Source organism: Oculina patagonica, chromosome 6 (assembly GCF_052425735.1).
Source record: "Oculina patagonica isolate OP01 chromosome 6, crgOcupat, whole genome shotgun sequence".
NCBI lineage: Eukaryota > Metazoa > Cnidaria > Anthozoa > Scleractinia > Oculinidae > Oculina > Oculina patagonica.
Window position 1 is genome coordinate 3,526,145 of NC_135763.1, and position 15,770 is coordinate 3,541,914.

General features: G+C 38.3%; 1 protein-coding gene across 7 annotated transcripts; it reads right to left on the bottom strand.

Annotated features, from left to right (window-relative positions):
• Positions 1-5,597: 5,597 nt before the first annotated feature.
• Positions 5,598-13,116, bottom strand: LOC144658964 (uncharacterized). Of its 7 annotated transcripts, none has more exons than XR_013571810.1 (5): positions 12,845-13,116; positions 12,650-12,728; positions 11,574-11,618; positions 6,178-6,306; positions 5,598-5,656 (listed from the first exon to the last, which is right to left on the bottom strand). XR_013571810.1 is itself a non-coding variant. In XM_078519490.1 (5 exons), the coding sequence occupies exons 1-4, from the start codon at positions 13,051-13,053 to the stop codon at positions 6,244-6,246; spliced, it is 396 nt and encodes a 131-aa protein (XP_078375616.1). In that variant the 5' UTR covers positions 13,054-13,116; the 3' UTR covers positions 5,598-5,656; positions 6,205-6,243. The 7 variants fall into 7 exon arrangements, 2 of the variants coding, with proteins under 2 accessions (XP_078375616.1, XP_078375614.1); XR_013571809.1 differs by having other exon boundaries at positions 11,531-11,618; XM_078519490.1 differs by having other exon boundaries at positions 6,205-6,306.
• Positions 13,117-15,770: the final 2,654 nt, after the last annotated feature.

The window sequence follows — 15,770 nt, forward strand, 5'->3', positions numbered from 1 at the left end:
AAAGACAGTCGCCGATTAATTCCAAAATTTTTTTTCACAAATTCGCGAAATTTAAATGTCACCACCGGTACCCATTGACACTATTGACTGGGCCAGGTTGTTCAAGACACGATTAAGCAAATCCAGGTTTAGCGTGAATTTTGATTTCAATTTTTTAACGTTTCAGTAAGGTTTTCTGTTTATATTTTTACTGCCCTCCAGTTTTGGTGTCGACCAGTTTCAAACTCCACAAAATATAGGAAACAAAAAAACTTTTATACAAGAGAAATTAAACCCTCGATCAACTTTAAAATCCTGGATTTAAAAGTGTTAATCACAGGCTTCCCAAGCTCAAAATTCGTCTTTTTGATGTGTTTTTGAGCCTTTCGGGCGGCCGACTCTACATACGTGGTGTATGCGACAGCTTGTGTATATAGAGAAATGTATGGGAAAATCACGGGTTCTCTAAAATCGGGTAAATAAATATATATTTTGAAATAAAGTTTACCTACCTCAAATGTGTCGCTTACTTGTGTCTTGTGCCGAATTTGGAGTCATTCCGACGCCATTTAGCGAAGTTATTCGAAGTCGTTGTCTCTCCTACTAAAAAGAAGGAAAGGCAGACCACTCCATCAATCGCTGGCCAGAGCTCACTCCACAAATCGCTCTCTCCTCAAAAGGAAAAGTCCCGGATCGCAATAAAACCAACAGTTCCATAAAGCCCAATAAATTTCACTCCACATACGTGTGCTTCGGCGGTCGAAAGACTCATAAAGAACGAGAAATTTTACTTTAAATGCGCCTATTCGGCTTTCCAGATTTGCTTGTGATCGACCTCGCGCCAACGGTCGTTACTCAATCACAAGTATCTGGTTTCATCCTCAACTCTGATTGGTCCATTAGAACCAAGTCACGCGCTGACAACACGACCTTCCACCGGAGGGAAAAGTACATTTTGTCACGAATCAAGTTTCACGCTAGGGCTCCCAAGGGATGTTTCTGAAAGCTGTATTGTTCGCTAGAGCCAATCACAGCCATGTTTACATATGTCAGGGAAAAGCCGCGTAAAGATAAATCTGACACCTCCGCGTGCATAATAAAGCAAGATATTCGCGAACATTCAAAAGTTTCACTCTCGGTACCGTACTGGGAGAATAAAGGCCCTCGGTCCTTTCTGAGAAGGCGTCGCTGCGCTCGTTCGTACAGTCGAGACCTTTTTACAGCCCTGGAGCGCTCTCCTATTTTTTTTTTTATTTTTCGTGTTTTTTTTTTCGCCTTTTCCCCTCCACTGAAGGAACCTCTGCGGAGGTGAGAAAGGTGTATCCCCGACGAGAGTCACGTCCGGCAGAGATCTACCACAAAAATTCAATAAATTCATACTGTGATCCGTGCAGTGTCTGTGATTGGCTGTTACTGTTACTGGCATGCAAACATTCAAAACCGAATAACAACTATTCAGTTTATGTAGTGAGACTTCTTATTTTTTCATACACGAGGCACAAATCACACTTAACTTATTTTTTTTAACTTAAAAAAAGTTGAGACCAAGAGGATTCGAACCCGGGTCGCCGACGACCAGCTGCCAGAATCCCGATTTTTTTAGATAGAAATCCTAACCCTATTATAAAAGCTAACCGCAAGCAACCCACGCTAAAGTAGGCTAACCGAACGCTATTTAGGCTAACCGGAGTGCTATTTAGGCTAACTGAACGCTATTTAGGCTAACCGGAGTGCTATTTAGGCTAACCGCAGTGCTGTTTAGTCAGTAGTAGTCTACATAACTGAGTGTTACATGGTATAAATATGTCATGAGGCGTCTCGCCATTGCGTCACTACATCAACTGAGTCCCATTCAGAAACAGTTACGTCATCAGTGATAGAATCCCAGACGTCTCTCTGGACGGGGTAGAATAGATTGAAAGTGTTTCTTCAGTCTCTGAATTCTCAAGACCTGTTGGCTTGACTTTTATTAATATTTTGAGGAGAATTTGTATCTTGATCTTACAGGGCTCGAAGTGTCAGGTATTTAAATAAGAATCAAACTACTATTTTCGCTCTAGCTTAAGTTGTAAGCTGAACAGGAGAGCATGAAGCAATCTAACAATATATTAACAACAAAAAGTACAAATAAATTGTTTACGTTTTTAAAATTCCTAAAATTGTAGGATTTCAGGCCAACACTCGCTCTCTTTTTCTAAACTTCGTCTTCAGTTAACAATAATGACACAGGAAACCTTCAGCATTTTCAAACGACTGTCGTAGGCGTGAAAAAAATTGTACCCTATGCGTGCACTATTTACTACGTTTCTTTTCATTTTCACTCCAGCTTTTACGTTAATATACACACAGTAGGGTTAAAAGTAAAAATTCCTGACTCTAGGAAAAGCAAATAAATTCCCAGGAAGGCGTTGAATGAGCGGCAGACTGCGGTAACTTTATAGTCGTAAAAATCTATCGTTGATAACAATATTTTTTTTTTATCAAACATACGATTTCCCAAACGCAAAACACCGTGCCCGCTACAATAAATAACTGTCGTTAAATGTACAAATTTCAAGACTTGAAGTACGGAAAGTCTGGATCTCGCCGAAGTTCAAATGGAAACATATTTTTCTTTTTATGGCTCATAAATTAAAACATAATGTTCTCACGTTCGAACTTTCGAGCGTTGTCAAGTTTATAGACTAACCGTTTTAGAGGACAAAGGTAACCCTTCGGTAAGTTGACATACGGCTCTCAGAAAATCTTTATTGTGTTAACAACGTTTTTGTGCTAACAGCTTATCGCTTTCTCATAGTCATGATAAAGAAGGTCGCAAACTGTAAAGCCTGGTTTTCACTAGCGACGCAAGCACAGGCGCAAGCACAAGTGCAAGGATGGCAGCTCTTATTTCACCGCGAAAGCGGCTTTGAACAAGCGCATTGCATTTGGATGCTCGTCCTAAATTTGTCCCTTTTGCGTGATTTCGCTTGTCCTTGCGCTTGTGCTGTAACACGAGTTAACATTAACAAAGTGTGAAAGTTTTATGGAATTCTCAAACAAATCAGTAATCAATTCGTTGTATGTCGTAGGCATCTTTCCCGGTTATTATGATATAGAGAGAGCTGAGATTTCTAGGAGGCTAATCGAAGAGTCCGGGATAAAGGACTTGTAAAACTAATCTTATTTATTCTCGTAAGTGTTCTTCTTTCGGATCGTAACACAGAGGTTACTTAAACAAGTTTTGTTAGACCTTGTTAATTTGGAAACGAGTTTGACGGCGGGGGGATTCTGTAATTAGCATTGGCGAGAATCCTCGTCCTGCCTTTTAACAAGAGAAAATAGCTTATAAGGGTTAAACATTTATGTCTTGGGGCGCTTTTTTCATATTTTTATAGCTGATACGTTCTTCTTATGGTTGTGTTTAGTGCAAGCCGCAAATAAACCAGCGTATTTTTAGAAAAGATTTTGTCTAGGACGTGGTTCTCGGCTGGTTAGTGTATATTATATGGGAGTCCACCTTCACCCCTTCCCCCCTCCCTTCGAGACCACGAGTATCATCACAATTTTTTTTTAGGAATAGCACAGTGATAGCAGGATTAAGAGAAATTCATAGAAAACAGACCAACACAAGCAATTCCATTTATACCCTTGTTTTATTGACACCATATCAGTGTTGTTCTCCCATCAGTTACAATTATCATCTACGACTTGTTTTGGCAGTCTTTGATCCGTTTCCTGATTGCTTCAAAGCTATCCATCTTTCTGTGAAGAACAAAATCAGTTCGTGTCATGACTCTCTGGAGTAAGAAAGGTTCCAAATAAATAAAAACTGAAGGAAAGGGAACTCCAAATACTAATTCTCCTTAGTACTGATCGGCCGGCATTTCTTTTGGCGCTATTTAAGAGAATTTGAAAGTACATCGAACATTCTGACTTGCGTGCGCGACAGTCACTAAATAACAAGGGATTCGCACCGATGTTCTGGAGAAATTGGTCTCTGTAAGGAAGCTAAGTTTCTCACTATTGAATCAATAAGCTTCACTTGACTAGATGTGATGAAGTATTCTGTTAATGGGAACTGCTAGCAACCTTCTTTACTCTGGTTATTAAACTGCTTTTAGAGAAAGCAAACTTACCGGTCACAGATTTCTAGTAGCAAGCACCACAGGCTTTAGGACAATGATGGATTACTGCGTACGGGTGGTCATGGCATTCTTGTTTCCGGTCCGGGCAGTCCCATGATTTGTCCTGGCAGGGAACTATATAAAAATTAAACATATCAAACCAAGACTAGCTAAGACAAGAAAACAGAGGTGGAAGAACGCTGCTTTTAACTCATGAGTTTTTCGGGAGACTGAACCTCACGGGCTTGTTCACCGACCTGTATTCTAGTACACAATCGTAAACAAAACCTTTCATAGCATTCCAATTTGATTCTAAGGTAAAACTTAGCCAAAGTCTACTTTTTACGCCTCAAGTGACAGTATATTGAATTGAATGTGAAAAAGGTAGATTATATATTGTCCTTGCTTACCGCAATCGACTCTACAGGAGATCGGGCATTCTCTTAACATGGCATACGGGTTACTTTGACAATCACCACGATGTGCCAAGTCTGAACAGTCCCATCGCTGATCATAGCATACACCTAGTAAAGAATAAATCGTTCGCATCAGTGATATTAATGGTTTAATTTGTATTCTTCACGTCTTTATAACCAAAATTCTTAGCTCTAAACTGTGGATGTCAGCACAGTGTATGACTATAAGGAAACCAAGAATTCCAAATGACTGCTACAACACTCACCCTGATAATTCAGTCCGATTTTTTTTTCTTTACCCAGCCATGGTGCAGTTTATAAATAATTATTTAAAGTGAGCCTCTTAGCTTTATTCTGAACTTAAGGCACGAACTGATAAATGCACGAACTGATAATAGAGCAGTTTTCAATTGAGTGTCGTAAAACCAAAAGCAAAGTAATTACTCTGGCCAATCACAAAGGACACAGACAATCCAGTGAGCCAATCAAAACTCGAAGCAAATACATGTCGCAAGCACGAAGCGCCGAAAAACGTGCGCGAGCGAGTCACGATTGGTTTTGGTTTTAGTTCTGATTGGTTGAGAAAGTGGCGCGAGATTTTTAAACCAATCACTAAGCGTAGTAATGCAAAACCATAGCTAACGCAAATTACTTTCGACACTCAAATGAAAACTGCTCTACTGGGCTATCAGCAAAAATTCTTTTGTAGTTATATCTAGATTCTGTTGCTGTCGATAATAACTCTAAGATAAAGTTAAATTTAGGGTATAAAAATCATTATTCCTGTTCCTCTTCTGATTAATCCTTTTTGCAAAGCCACCAAGTTAGGAATCCATACCTGCACCTGTAAAAACAAACAAATAATAAAATAAGCTACAGAGAAAATAGAATTCATAATCTGATTCTTCTCGTATTTTTATGATAAAAAAACAAGTTATGCTTTTCTACAACTAAATGTTATCGTTTTCGTTTTCTTTGCTGGTGTACGCGAGCGTGCGTGCGCGCGAGTTAGTGTGCGTGTGAGCGTGCGTGTTCGTGAGTGAGGTGAGTGTACGCGTGCTTGCGTGAACGCGCGCGCGTGTGTTTTGGTATACTTACAATATCCAATTCCGCACAGCACCACCAACAGAAAAATTCCACACTTGAAAGACATGGCTAGCAAATGAAAAAAAAATAAGAAACAAAAACACAAGATAAGTTTCAGTAAGCTCTTGACGGTGAAGAGCTGAGATTCAATGGATTAGGCGCTTTAACTAGCGGAGGAAATTTCTTTAGCGAGAAGCTCTCAAGGAAGAGGAAGGAGGGGTAAAGCAAAGGAGAGGGACTCAACCCGGACAAAATGTTGTCGAAGGTCTTTTACCTAGTGCATGATACTCGAGCCGTTTCCTTAAATGAAAAGAGATCGAGACTGAAGGTGAGTAAAAGGAACGTCACCTACAACAATCGAGAATTGAGAATTAGGTACTGCGACTCACTTTGTCTTAACATTTCAGATATTGCGATACATAAGCTGTTAGCAACTCGGTCATTTTGGTATTTTGTACTTTGTGAAAGGCGTCTATAAAGGGAAATAGCTTCGTCCAGTCCTCATATTTGGTAACGGCTTATACTCCAAGAGGTACTACATCACACAGTCGTTATATCTTACAAACATAATAAAAAACGTAATTACTTACTGCACTGCACTTTTCGTGTTCACTTACTTCTTTGATGAAACTCTTCGGCGACAAGTTAGACCTCCGTTAGTAGTTGGTTCTCTGTTGAGAATGGGATACGATCTTTGGCGTTCTCTCTTTTAAGGAGTCCTAATTAGAAAAATAAAACTGACAGTTTACATTTGTCAGTTCACAGCTGACAAATGATCCATTAAGACAAAAACGATCACTAAGCATAGCTTTCTAAAGGGCCCTAAAATAGCACATGGCTAATGGCGTTTCTCTATTAATGAGCAGAACTTTCCACCGCTAGAATATTGCATAGAAACAGCGCATGCCTAGTGGCGTTTTTCTATTACTGAGGAGCAGAACTTTCCACCGCTAGAATATTGCATAGAAACAGCGTATGCCTAGTGGCGTTTCTCTATTAATGAGCAGAACTTTCCACCGCTAGAATATTGCATAGAAACAGCGCATGCCTAGTGGCGTTTCTCTATTACTGAGCAAAGCTTGCTAGCGCAGAATATTGCATAGAAACAGGTAATGTTTAGCGGCGTTTCTCTCTTATTGAACAGAACTTGCCAGCGCCAGAATGTTGGCGTTCATTTATTACAGCAGAGCTTGCTAGCAGAGCTTGCTAGCGCCAAAATATTGCATAGCAACGGCGCATGCCTAGTGGCGTTTCTCTATTACTGATGAGCAGAGCTTTATAGCGCCAAAATATTGCATAGCAACGGCGCATGCCTAGTGGCGTTTCTCTATTACTGATGAGCAGAGCTTTCTGGCGCCAAAATATTGCATAGCAACAGCGCATGCCTAGTGGCGTTTCCTTATGGAAGGGACAGTTTTCTAAATTTATTCGTTTTAAACAAAAGACGACAAAAGCTTCCTTTTGGGAGGACAAGCAGATTTGTTTGTTATTACCTAGAAAATTGATATTTCAGTTCACGATGCGTTAAATTAAATTTAAGTTATTACAAAAAAAGAAAATTAAAAGCGTGTGACTGTGTAAATATTAGCTTACGAAGAAGCTAAAAGCGAAGTGGTCCAGAATTATAGGTGTCCGGGAATTATATAGACAGAGATACACTACATGTCTACAAAACTATCTTTGAATATATTCGAAAACTACCAATGCATAATAATTATTATATTGTTTACTTCATACAGCAAAAACTGTTTCGAAGCTTATGTTAATTTGTTACACGAAACAAAAACCCCATAACAATCAAGGTACTAAAGAGCAAGTGACTACTGACAGACTTGCAGGCTCTGAAAGTTCTTTTACCCCAGAGAATAAACTGCTTTATTGCCGTGCCACTTAAAACAAAAGCACTCCTCGAGTTCGCCGCGATCCACACTATGTTACGAAAGTAAGCTACGGCTTTGAATATTCATTTACAAGGGATCTAATAAACGCAAAAAGAGTAGCGATATAATTTATGTTCAGGATCTTGTATTGCCGAAACGTCGCAAAAATTTCAACATCGTGATATTCAGTTTTGTCCAAAGTTCGCCGAATTTCTTTTAACTAATGCAACCCTGACTCACTTACATTTGGTACCACCTAAATAACATTTTACTGATACCTTGTCCTATATCCGGCATCAAAATCATGTATGAAACCGGCGAATAAAAAGAGAAAACTGAACAGGACCTTGCGTTCAGGATTCAGAATTGCTGAAACATCGAAAGTCAGAATAAACGCCTTTTATTTGACTCAACACAAAACGTTATAATGCGGTTCGCACACGTTGCGAGGAGAAATGGCCGCCAGAATTGGCAAGAACCATCGATGTCATAGATCGTGTCCTTTAGGTCAGTAAACAACGTTATCGGTTCATATTTTATAAATACTGTTGAGTTTTGTTTGTTTAAGAACCATCGTCAGGTTTAACCATCGTTCAACGGTGTCTTGACCCTCAGTTGGTGAACGGGTAGTAGTTATTTGCACTCAGTGATCAGTATTCCACTGTGTCCTGACTGTCTTAAAGCTCATCTAGCTATAGGTCGCTAGTTAGGAGCTCTATGTTTTCTGTATTTTAAATTAACGCGTCTGGGGAAAATGAAAACTGAGAAATTGAAAAGTCAAAGCGATGGAGAATAAGAACGAAATTGCTGGAAGACGTTTGCTGTATATAAGTGTTATTCTTTACCATTTCAATTTTGTGAACCATGGTTTTTAATTAGTCACAAAGAGCATTAAATAAAAGAGCTTTAATTTCAACAACGCTGCAAAGAGAAACGGAATAGCCAAAATATGTTGTGATAACTGTTACCAGCTTGTCTATATTTTACACTCTACACACGAAGCTGAAGATTATAGCATTTGTCTACACAAAGACAGTGAAAAGAAACAACCTGAGCGCTACTGTATATTAATATTCTTAGCCTTTTTGACTTTTATAAATGAATTAGTATTCACTTGTAAGTCCACAAGACAAGAACTTAGAAACGTTACGTACAGGAGATAATCTCACTTTTCTTTTCAACCAAAGTGCACGTAATAGTTTTTTTGTCACGTTTAGCCTGACCCTTGTATAGCTAGTGAAAATATGTGTATAATTTTATAAACAGGATTTCGACACGAAAAGAGGTCTTTTGTCGAGTCAAAGCCCTTCTGTCTGTTCGTGATACAAACTACAGGAATTGATTAAAAAGAAAAGGTACCTTTCCAGTGCTGATTTTGTCTTCCGTAACACGCGATGACAAAGATCGAAACTTGACTTGGCTCTGAACGTTTTATCAACCCAGAGGACGGACGCTTCAGTTGCGGTACGGTGCGAATTGAAACGAAAGCCCTCGTAGAAACTGCCACGATCTGCAGGTTACGAAACGAGGGTATGGATGTGAATAATCATTTTGCACGGGATCAAATAAATTAAGAATTTGCGATGCAACGCAACAAAAAGGCCATCGATCATAGTAATGTAAAGAGAGTAACGTTGTAATTAAATTCGTGTTCAGGGTTAAGGACAAAATAAACGCTTTGATGACTAAACAGAAAAAAGCCATGATGTGTTTCCATTCCTTAATGGCTGAAACACTTTTCAATAAATGTAACCGCATAACAAACAATCTTGGAACCATCGCTTGAGCTTATTTATCGTTTATTTGTACAAACCACATTATCGAGATGATATGCTATCGCATGATGTGACAATGTTACGATGTATGATAAATAATTTGTGTTTCCTTAACGTTAAGTTGTTAATGAACGTTCGCGTCAGTGTTGAGGCTACATATACTCAGTGTTAATCTATTGTGTGCAGTCCTCATTTCCTTTGAATTAATCACTTGTGGTGTCACAAACATTGAGCTAATAAAACTGTCAGCGAGTAAAATTTTCCCATGCATATACTCCCACTCCAATAAAAAAATCAAGCACGACGGTGAATATTTATTTATCATGTGCCAAAGTTAAACGTTTGCGATACAACGCAACAGAAAGGCCATCATAGTACTGTAAAAGAGAGTGGTGATTTAATTCAGTTAGTTTGTTCATGGTTTAGGATCCATGCACGAAGCATTTGAAAGAACCTTTATGATTAAACACAAAGCAAGCTATGATGTGTTCCCTTTCGATGTAAACACTGGTCGTGAAACGCTATTTATTCAAATTGCTGCAAGGCAAAAAATAGAACGTGTGGCTAAAACTGGGAAAGAACCATTGTTTCAAAATTATCGGATGATAATGAGTAACGTTAAGATCTATCTTTTTCGTCGTTTTTATCAGTGTTTTGCAAACGTGTAGTAGCTACATTTATCATGTCAAAAGCAACCTTAGATTTGTTACAGTGCCATTAAACAACATCACACCGATATCGCCTCCGCGAACCCGTACGTGTAGTTTCTGTGTAGTTTTATAAAAACAAAACAGTCTCAGCTTTAAGCTCCTGTTATGCTCCTGCCGATGTAATTAATCAAAATGCAAAATGTTTTTTTAACAACCGTTCACTAGCTCGTTTGTTCCTTTGTTGAAAGATTTAAACCCTTCTTTACCGAAGCGGGGGGAGGCAACATGAGCGGTCGCGCTTTGCACTCGTGTCACGCGTGTGTCAAGCGCGTGTCACGTGCGTGTCACGTTCGTGTCTTATTGGCCTTGATTTCTTGCAAAAGCCGCGTAAAATCGGATATCACTCAGGCTGCCAAAATCCTTGCACGGCCAAACGCACAAGCATAAGTAGAAACGCATAAGTAGAAAGAAAATAAATCAAAAGCTTCCCAGTGGGGATGACAAGAAAATTTATTTATTTTTGCCTAGGAAATCAATATATTTTAATACATCAAGCCTTAGATTGTAAACATGTTAAACTTAAGTTACACTATACATTCTGAAAAGTCGCAGCAACGAGGAATAATCACGAAACTCTCGGGCTGACTGTAGTTGATAGTCGACAGTTGACAAACGAGCTATTAACTACGTGCGGTCACTGAGCAGATCTTACTTGCTCCAGAATAAAATTGCCTAGAAACAGAGTATGCCTTGTGGCGTTTTTCTACGGAATGGAGAATTCAGTTTTTTAATTAATATTTGCTTAATAACAAATTATGGAGCTGAAAAACTAGAAATGACTTCTTCTCAGATAAATGTTTGCGATTTTTTAAGCTATACAGGGAGAGTTTAAAGTCTAACAGCCATTACCGCATTTTCTTAACTTTAGTTTATTCCGGTTTTTATTTTAAAGAAAAGACGACAAAAGCTTCCTAGTGGGGAGGACAAGCAGATCTGTCTGTTATTACTGAGAAAATCGATCTTTCAGTTCAAGATGGCTTGGATTAAATCAGTTAAGTTACAAAGAAGAAAAAGCGTGACGGTATGAAAATTTTGCTTACGAAGAATAAAGAAAAGTAAAAGCGAAGTGTCCAGAATTATAGGCGTCCGGAATTTAAGCAGAGATACTGTGTCTGTCTACAAAACTATCTGTATATATATTTGAAACTACCAATGCAATGCATAATCATTATATTGTTTTCCTCAAACAGCAAGAACTGTTTCGAAACTTACGTTAATTTGTTACATGAAACAAATCTCTTAACAATTGAGGTATTAAAGAGCAAGTGACAACCGACAGACTTACAGGTGTCATTAAATCAAACCTGACTTGGCTTTGAGAGTTCTATTAACCAGAGGATAAAGGCTTTATCAGGCGGTGCCAATTGAAACGAAAGCACTCCTCGAATTCGCCACGATTCACACTATGTTACGAATTTAAAAAAGCCACGACTTAGGATATTTATTTCTACACGCATAAAGTTGTAGCGATATAGTTTAAAATATAGAATTAAGAATTGAACAATGTCAACACCGTGGCATTCAGATATGTCCAACGTTCATTTCCTTTTAACTTTATTTAATGCAACCCTGACTCACGTATATATGGTACCACGGCACCTAGACAACATTGTACAGATACCTCGTCCCCACTCCGGCAAAGAAACAGCCTGTATGAAACCGGCAACTGAAAGATAACAGGATCCTGCATTCAGGATTTAGGATTGCTAAAGCATCGATAGTTAAAATTAACGCCTTTGTGACTACACAATCATGATTTTAGCAATGATGCGTTTCCCACTCGTTGCGAACAATGGCAGACCTCAAATGTGTGGTTATAGCTATAGAATTGGCAAGAACCATTACATATGTATAAGATCGTGTCGTTTAATTCAGTAAACAACGTTATGAGGTGAAAATTACTGTTGATTTGTGTTTGTTTAAGAACCGTCGTCAGCTTTAGCCATCTTTTAATTTAGCAGTGTTTTGACCCATACCGAACAGGTAGTAGTTATTTGCATTCAGTGATATCCCATTGTGTCCAAACCTCATTTACTTTTGGATACGAAAATCATTGTATCTGTTTCCATATTTTAAACTAACCCGTCTGGGAAAAAATAAAAACTGAGAGACGAGAAATTATAAGAGCCAAAGCGATGGAGAATAAGAACGAAATTGCTGCGAGACGTTTGCTGTATGTAAGTGTTATTCTTTGCCATTTCAAATTTGTGAACAGTGATTTTTAATTTTTAATAAGTGAATGTGTGTCCAGCAGTAGCAATGAAATATATATATATGATAGATGCAAGTGCGGCCATACTACTGTAAACCTGAAAAAATTTTTCAGGCTCTGAGCGGGAGTCGAACCCACAAAGCCACAAAGAGCATTGAATTAAAGAGCTTTAATTTCAACAAGGCTGCAAAGAGAAACGGAATAACCAAAAGTGGACACTAATTTAATTGATAACTGTTATCAGTTTGTCTATATTTTGCGCTCTACATACGAAGCTGAATATTACAGTCTGTCTACACAAAGACAGTGAAAAGAAACACCTTTAACCGTACTGTATAATAATATTCTTAGCCTTCTCGGCGGTGAAACTACAAGCCAAACCGCCCACTCATTCAAATTAAAGTCAAAGCACGTCAAGGTTCGGTCTTTTATAAATCAATAAGCACTCACTTGAAAGTCCACACGAGATTAAAAACGTTACGTACCTGAGATAATTTGACTTTTCTTTTCGACCAGAGTGCTCGTAATATTTGTTTTGTCGTGTTTTGCCTGACCCTTGTATATCTAGTGAAGATATGTGTATAATTTTACAAACGGGCTTTCGACGCAAAAATAAGCCCTTCTGTCTGTTCGTGATACAAACTACATGAATTGATTAAAAAGAAAGCAGAGAAAGGTACCTTTTCAGTGCTGATTTTGTCTTGTGATAGTTTCTGTCGCACGAGATGACGCAGATCGAAACTTGACTTGGCTCTGAGAGTTTTACCAACCCAGAGGAAGAACGCTTCAGTCGCGGTACGGTGCGAATTGAAACGAAAGCCCTCCTAGAATCCGCCACGATCTCCAGGTTACGAAACGAGTGTAACTGATGATGGCTGTGAATAATCATTTTGCACGGCAACAAATAAAATAAGAATTCGCGATGCAACGCAACAAAAGGCAATCGATGATAATAATATAAAGAGAGTAGCGTTGTAATTTAATTCGTGTTCAGGGTTAAGGACAAAATAACGTTTTAATGACTAAACAGCAAAAAGCCATTCCTTAATGGCTGAAACATTTTTCAATAAATGTAACTGCATTAAAAAAAAAACTTGGAAAGCGTAGTTAAAATTGGGGAATAACCATCGCTTAAGCTATATTTATGGTTTATTCGTACAAACCACATTATCGAGATGATATGTTATGTGACAATGATACGATGTATAATAAATAATTTGTGTTCCCTTAACGTTCTTAATTATAATGATGAGGCGTGTTGTGGCTACACACTCAGTGATATTCCATTGTGTGCAGTCCTCAATACTTTTGAATTAAACCGATTTTGAATCACTTGTGGTGTCCACAAAATACTGAGGCAAAGAGCTAATAAAACTGTCAGCCAGTGAAATTCTCTCATGCTTATACTCCTACTCCAATAAAAAAATCAAGTACGAATGTGAATAATTATTTTAACTGGTGTCAAAATTCAAAATGCAAAGTGTTTTTAAAACAACCTTTCACTTTAAAGAAACTAGAATCCACAAAAGTGATTTCCTAAAATGATTAGCCCGTTTGTTCTTTTGTTAAGAGCTTTACGCCCTTTATTGCCGAAGCGGGAGGCGGCAACATGAGCAGTCGCGTTTCGCACGTACAGTCGCGCTTCGTGACGCGCGTGTCACGCGCGTGTCTCGCTGGCCCTGATCTCTAGTAAAAGTCGCGTAAAATCATATATCTCTCAGGCTGCCACAATCCTTGCACGGCCAAACGCAATCCTGTCACCTTAGTTCGTCCTTCTATACAGACATAGCTCATTGTCTTTAGCGGCTTTATCGCTCATTCATACAATTGCTTAATGTAGACAGTGACAATCAAACGAAGGTAGACGAAGGTACCCAACATGCCCAATAAATTTATTCTGTTTATTTCTCGTTCTATGTACTTACAAGGCTGGTTTTTACTGGGCACAAGCACAAGCATAAGCGCATAAGAAGAAAGAAAATAAATGAACAACCACTATAACGGGATGAAATTTACACATTTTAGCTGAAATTTGAACTCTCATCTATTTGAGACTATTTCGGGTGAGCATCAATGTCGCCGTAATTCAAATGGCAACATATCATTTAACTTTTTTTGACTCACAAATTGAAATTTTATGTTTTCATAATCGAACTTTGAGCTGAACTTTTGACTTAGCGTTGTCAAGTTTACAGACTAACCGTTTTAGGGGAACAAAGGAGTCCCAAGAGACCCCTTCTCCCCGTAAGTTGGCACTCGGCTCTCGGAAAACCCTTATCGTGTACATGTTAAGTGCCAATTTCTAAATTTACCAGAAATTGACCGTCAGTCGTCTAATTTCGAATTTCTTCATATCTTGCCCATTTTATCTCTATAGTGAAGTATTTTCAAAAATAAAGTTAAAAGTTTCGTCAGCCTTTTATTTTTGTCAAAATCGAGCAAAATTTGAAATACGGCAAATGAGCGTCCTTCCGGTCACGAAACTAGCCGAAAATTGACCATTTTTATCTCGCTCGTACAAAAAAAAGCAGAACCGTCTGCATATGAAATTCTACTTAAAAATAAACACATCCTTGCTCTTCATAATGCACTAATTTATTTGAGATAAGCTCAAAAATTGTTAACGCTTCAGCGGTTAGAAGAAACCCCATTTCTGCAGTTTGAAATTTTCGCAAAATGTCTCTACTTTCAACGCTAAAGAAACCCAATTGGTACGTTGAATTTGAGCTTAAAATCACCATAGTTTTGAAGCACATTTCTTGTAGTTTACTGTGTTAAAATCTTTCCGGCGGCACTAAAAAAGTACCCCGTCGAGAAACTAAAATGTGAAGGTTATTTTGACGTGACGAGACCGTGAAACAAACAAGCCGGCCGTCACGATTACTCTTCGTTAATTATCGCTTTAAAAATATACGAGTTCTAAATGCTTAACCGGAATGGTTTAGAGTCTGTGTATTTTATGTTGAACCGAACATCATATTACTTTGTCAAATAACATTATAATATGTTCACTTAGAAGACATACAAGACGGGAGAAATTTGTTGATGTGTAATTCGAAACTGTTTACATTGGTTTGCTAAAATTTACACCAGTCAAGAAATCAGTGAATATTCAAATTTACTTCATATAGCGATTGAGTTTAAAGACAACAAAGAATATAACGTTCGAAAGAAAAAACTGAATTACATTAATTCACTTTGAAGCGATCCCTTGCCGGATAAAGGTACCAGAGGGCAAACAACTGTAGTTTGCGATAAACTGCCTAGGCGACAATTTATCGCATAGGCAGTATAAATATTTCTGAAAGTTCTATAAACACGCTTCGTTTCTGAAAGCTCATCCTACGTGAAGCCGAATTGAATCGCTAAGAAAGTACTTACCACAATTATTTGACCTGTAGTGCCAGAATGTCTTTGTATAAAACGGCCAAATGTGAAACGCTTGAAACTATGTGTCTAAAACAAATAGTTGGCCTGATTAAAACCGCGTGGGATCTGGTAACAAAACAATATCGCAACGCAACAAAGTATAAAGAAACGACAAAACTCCTGGTATTTGACCTTAGTTAAGGAAGATCTCTTCAAAATACCACAAACATTCTCGGC

Excerpts from the sequence above, each read along its gene's own strand:
- LOC144658964 (XM_078519488.1), bottom strand. The coding sequence starts at position 13,053 with ATGATTATTCACAGCCATCATCAGTTACACTCGTTTCGTAACCTGGAG. Across the intron at positions 11,619-12,649 it reads GAAAAGTCAAATTATCTCAG|TTGCCGGTTTCATACAGGCT; the intron begins GTACGTAACGTT and ends GTTATCTTTCAG. Across the intron at positions 6,307-11,530 it reads TGCCGTGGTACCATATATAC|GACTCCTTAAAAGAGAGAAC; the intron begins GTGAGTCAGGGT and ends TTTTCTAATTAG.